The sequence below is a fragment of the Punica granatum genome, chromosome 1 (genome assembly GCF_007655135.1).
Source record: "Punica granatum isolate Tunisia-2019 chromosome 1, ASM765513v2, whole genome shotgun sequence".
Classification (NCBI taxonomy): domain Eukaryota; kingdom Viridiplantae; phylum Streptophyta; class Magnoliopsida; order Myrtales; family Lythraceae; genus Punica; species Punica granatum.
Genome location: NC_045127.1, coordinates 48765904 through 48771504, shown reverse-complemented (window position 1 = coordinate 48771504; position 5601 = coordinate 48765904). Strand labels below are relative to the sequence as shown.

Below are 5601 nucleotides of genomic sequence, written 5' to 3'. Positions count from 1 at the left end.
ATGACGGAGTATGCAGCTGATATTTCCTCCATTAGGGATGCACATTCTCGGATCAGTCCATTCATACACAAAACTCCAGTTATGTGTTCAGAATCTACCGATGCTATTGCAGGAAGAAGGCAGTCTTTCAAGTGTGAATGCTTCCAGAAATGGTGAGAATTCAAATCTCCAGTCTCGTGTTCATCTCCTTTGCTTCATTCGAGAAGAAGCCTCAATATCACGTCTGGTAAAGGGAACGGGATGAGTTCGATAGATTAAAATGTAATGGCATTGTTCGTCCATGAAATGCAACTAAAATGTTGGATATATTTAACAAGATAGCTATTCTAAACAAATAAAAGAGCATATCCATCAAAAATTGGAATGAGCTCGTTCACCGAATGTAATGGTTATTCAAATTTCCATTCACTTTCATTCTTCAGTACTAAATATGACCTAATATTTTAGTTAAGTCGGTCACTTTACAATTATCCTCTCGGTTTCTCTGTTCCCTCAACAGTGGAGCTTTTAAATTGAGAGGAGCTTGCAATGCTATTTTTTCTCTTGACGATGCTGAGGCAGCAAACGGTGTGGTCACTCATAGCAGGTTGAAGTTGAAGCTTGTTTGGCCCTACAACTTTCGAACTTATCCGACTTATTTGATCTTTGACTAATCTTCTTATTATCCTCTGAAAATCAGTGGTAATCATGCTGCAGCTTTGTCCTTGGCTGCAAGGTTACGAGGGATTCCAGTATGCATAGTCATACTGAGAAATGCTCCGAAATGCAAAGTGGAGAATGTTGTCCGTTATGGTGGTAGGTTATATGGAGCGAGGCCGCCATGCAGTCGAGGGAAAACATTGCAAACCGAGTGATGGAAGAAACTGGGGCAGTACTTGTACATTTGTCCAATGATGCGCGTATAATAAGTTATCGATCCATTTACGTGTGTCTCTCAGTCCTATGAAGTGTGATATGTCAAATAATAAACACATCTCACCCTGCCTCTAATTTCACTTGATGCGTGCAGTGGACAGGGTACTGTATCTTTGGAGCTTCTGCAGCAAAGTCCCGGACATCGACGCCATTATAGTTCCCATAAGCAGTATGTGCACAACTATTCTCACGTTATCTTTGTATATGGCTCTGCTTCCACTTCATCTTTTCCATTGACCCAAAGGAAAATATGAAAATGAAAAAATGCAGGTGGTGGCCTAGCATCGGGCATGGCAGCGAAATCGATCAATCCTGCAATTTGAGTTTTAGCAGCTGAGCCCAGTGGAGCCAATGATGCAGCTCAGTCAAAAGCAGCCAGTCGGATAATCACTTTGCCCAGGACCAACACAATTGCTGATGGCCTAGCTCCTGTTTTAACTGAAAGTTTCCGATCAAATCCGGCTTGGAACTCTTGTAAGAATGTAGGCATTATTCTCTCGGGCAGTAATCTTGACTAAGGAGCACTTTGGAGCTCTTACAGTAAAAGCAGTTCTTGGTCCCTCTGAAATTCAGTGCCTTGAAAGAAATCTGAGCGAATGGTTACTCTTTTTTGGTCACTAAACAATGCAGCAATTATTTTCTATTTGTAAATCTTGATAGTTTGCTCTTTCGATTGCACTTTCATATGATCTGTAATCGAATACGTCCATATGGTGAAATCCAATGTCCTCTTCACTTACTTTCCTCACTCCAGGAAAACTGAAAACTGAAGATTTTCTTCTAGATTCTAAATATTAAACAGACTATTGCAAAATCGTCTCAAACTAAAATGATCACTTTTTTACAAAACACATACATGTTCTCTGTGAGAAAGACAATAACACCACAAAATGAGAAGCCACAAGCAGGCGAGTTCACACCAACACAAACAGGAGATCACAAAACCAGAAAATTGCAAGAAATTTCACGCATAGTAATCCCGGAAACACATGTTTTCCAAGATACAAACAGCTATGCTTCGTCCTCGTAACCCTCCTCATCCTCGTACTCATCTCCTTCCTCGTCGGCTGTAGCATCCTGGTATTGCTGGTACTCTGAGACCAGATCGTTCATGTTGCTCTCAGCCTCTGTGAACTCCATCTCGTCCATTCCTTCCCCAGTGTACCAGTGCAAGAAAGCCTTCCTCCGGAACATAGCTGTGAACTGTTCGCTCACCCTCCTGAACATCTCTTGTATCGAGGTCGAGTTCCCAATGAACGTCGAGGCCATCTTCAGGCCTGTGGGAGGAATGTCACACACTGTGGACTTAACATTGTTTGGAATCCACTCCACGAAGTAGGACGAGTTCTTGTTCTGGACATTGATCATCTGCTCGTCCACCTCCTTCGTGCTCATCTTGCCTCGGAACATTGCTGATGCAGTCAAGTATCGGCCATGGCGAGGGTCTGCGGCGCACATCATGTTCTTGGCGTCCCACATCTGCTGGGTAAGCTCAGGAACAGTCAATGCCCGGTACTGCTGGGACCCATGGGATGTCAATGGGGCGAATCCAACCATGAAGAAGTGGAGACGGGGGAAGGGGATGAGGTTCACGGCGAGCTTGCGGAGATCTGAGTTGAGCTGACCCGGAAAGCGGAGGCAACAGGTGACCCCACTCATCGTGGCCGAGATCAAGTGGTTTAAGTCTCCAACTGAGCACATGCAAAACGACCTAGTCAGTTTTCATGCTTTAATGGACAGACATCTTTTAAAGTCCGGTTCACAATTACTATGTCATTGTTTTGTGTATATCAAGCAAAGAAGAGCAGTAGGCCCATGAATCATGCAAGTTGTTGTGATCAGCAAAATAAGAAAACTACGTACCACCCATAACCCCACAAAATGTCTTCTTCCACATAGGTGGTTAAGAAACCATGTCATTGGTATAGACTCTCTTTTCTCCATCTAGGTAAAAAGCCAAATGACAGATTGAATCATTCTATCACTTAACCGACGAATAATTATATCTGAGAGTAGCATGAGACACACATGACTGGTACAACTAATGCTGATCCATTCTGCAGTGTCCTGCCCAGGCTTTTTGCTATAGGTCTTATTCGATGTTCTAAACAAAACTAACTACTATCAAAACAATCACCTGCATGACTCATTAAATCTTATTTGTTATATGTAAACAACATCATGGAAGAGAGAACCCCATGTGCCATCGTGACTTGTGAAGTGTAAATCTTCTGTACGTGCATAGGATAAAAGAAGAAGATTCCAAAAATGTCACGTTAGTTTTTGCTGTCCGCACAAAGAACATGGGATAGAAAAGATGTGGAAATTGTTGACTGTGTCAGTGAAAACAGCTCATCCTAGGAAAGCCCCAACACATACAAAAAGAGACAGCTCTGAGCAGAGAATAGATAAATGGGCTCTGCAAAATGGATGGGGACAGTCCACATGCGAACATGTTCAGCTACTCGCATCCAGGCCAAAATGTTAACTCACCAAGGCTACAGCTCAGAAATACATAAGTAAATCATATTAAAAGGTTCTCCAGATACCTATCCATTTCAGTTTCCCGAAACTCTATCTTAACATAGAAACCATGAGGCACCCTACTAAAAATTCCCACCAGATAAAATACTAAACACTACCTCTATAGAGTGCTCATGCTCATAGCCAGACAAGAAAGACCATCAATATCGAAATTTCATCATCAAATTTGATAGAAATAGCCATAGAGCTTTCAGACAGTCTTAGGGATGAATGAATTGAAGTGACAAGTAACAACCATGTCTAGTGTGGAGAACAGTGATCAGCCACCCTAAATATATAATATGATGAAATTTATGCATAAACGGTTGCTTCTTTTAGTTTCACCAGGCTCTACTTCATGGTTGAAAATCTTGTAAACATGGTCGTTTTCGTTTAGATCTAAAGGAATCACGTATTACATTACAAATATCCTTTCATTTTAGCGACTTTCTGCTTATTTCGACCTAAAGTGATATGACCTTACCCTATAGAACATGATGCTTCGAGACAGACAAAACAGTTAGCTGTAACTACCAAGACATGATAAGCATACTAAGAGAAGCCATGTAGGCTACACTAACAAAGACGTGAGCATGAATCATAATCTTACAGCTGGGAGTGGTGAGCTTGAGAGTGCGGAAGCAGATATCGTAGAGTGCCTCGTTGTCGAGGACCATACACTCATCTGCATTCTCAACGAGCTGGTGAACAGAGAGAGTTGCATTATAAGGCTCCACCACGGTGTCCGATACCTTCGGGGATGGGAAAACTGAGAAAGTTAGCATCATTCTGTCTGGGTATTCTTCCCTTATCTTGGAAATTAACAGGGTCCCCATTCCCGACCCAGTGCCTCCTCCAAGAGAGTGGCACACTTGAAATCCTGCATTGCAGAACCCACCAAGCAATTAGAATCATATGCAATCAGTTATGGATAAAGTTTTCCTAGTGACACTGGTTCCCATTTGAAAGGGACCAATTCACCCCAATTCGATTCAATCGAGTATTGATTATCCCACATTTTGATAAAGTTCGACTGGTACCCTGTTCTTGATTCGTACATACGTAACTTCCACTTTCCTCCAATTTGAAAATCAACGAAACTCGATATCAAATCTACAAAATTTCATCTTTCTGCAGAGGGTGTAGCTGCAACAGGGATTGGAACCGAAACATTTATTCGACTGTTCATATGACTGACAAGAACTTTGCTCAAGAAGCGGTAAAGGAAGACACAGAGACCTGACAGTACGTGCAAATCAAGCACATGAAAATGAGATTACCTTGCAAGCAGTCACAGTTCTCGGCCTCCTTCCTCACCACGTCCAAGACCGAGTCGATCAGCTCAGCCCCCTCAGTATAGTGCCCCTTGGCCCAGTTGTTCCCCGCCCCGGACTGCCCGAAGACGAAGTTATCCGGCCTAAATATCTGCCCATACGGCCCCGACCGGACGCTATCCATGGTCCCGGGCTCGAGGTCCATGAGAACCGCCCGGGGCACGAACCTGCCGCAGCTCGCCTCGTTGTAGTACACATTGACTCGCTCGAGCTGGAGATCGGTGTCGCCATGGTACCGTCCCGTGGAGTCGATCCCGTGCTCCGCGCACACGACCTCCCAGAACTTCGCACCGATCTGGTTCCCGCACTGGCCGCCCTGAATGTGGAGGATTTCACGCATTTTGGCCGGAGTTTCTCCTTCTTGCCGGCGGATTTTCTCGGCGTAGTCGACGGTGAAGGGAAGAGAAGAGCGATGGAGAAATGGTGGGTGGGGGTTTCGTTTATAAATGGCTGGGGAGGGAGTGAACGGCGGAGTGACGGCGTTTGGTATAGAGAGGGAAACCGGAACTTTTTGAAATGGGGAGCCATTGACTGCAGCGGTTCTACGTTAATTCAGGTGAGGTCATCCTACGCGGCTTGGATCTCACTTGTTGTTGACATGGGAGCGTCAATGTTTGATAATCAGAAACTCCCAGTGAAGCTGTTTTTCGGAGTAAGCTCGGGTTGCCGAGCCACGATGTCGATACAAGCTCCCCGTATAACGTCTTGCAGGCCATGAGACCCATCGAGAATCACAAATCCATGATACTCTAATAACAGTTGTCCTCTGCTTCGAGAATGAAACCATGGCCATTCCAGTTCTGTTCGGTGCAATGTGTTAATCTGAGTC

General features: G+C 44.2%; 1 protein-coding gene and 1 pseudogene across 1 annotated transcript; one reads left to right on the top strand and one right to left on the bottom strand.

The window, feature by feature from the left end:
* On the top strand, window positions 1-1433 carry LOC116207163 (annotated as a pseudogene).
* A 286-nt stretch (window positions 1434-1719) lies between these two features.
* On the bottom strand, window positions 1720-5227 carry LOC116191964 (tubulin beta-1 chain-like). Its single transcript, XM_031520335.1, has 3 exons — window positions 4719-5227; window positions 4049-4318; window positions 1720-2606 (listed from the first exon to the last, which is right to left on the bottom strand). Exons 1-3 carry the CDS (start codon window positions 5110-5112, stop codon window positions 1927-1929), a joined length of 1344 nt encoding a protein of 447 aa, XP_031376195.1. The 5' UTR covers window positions 5113-5227; the 3' UTR covers window positions 1720-1926.
* Between the last annotated feature and the right edge of the window lie 374 nt (window positions 5228-5601).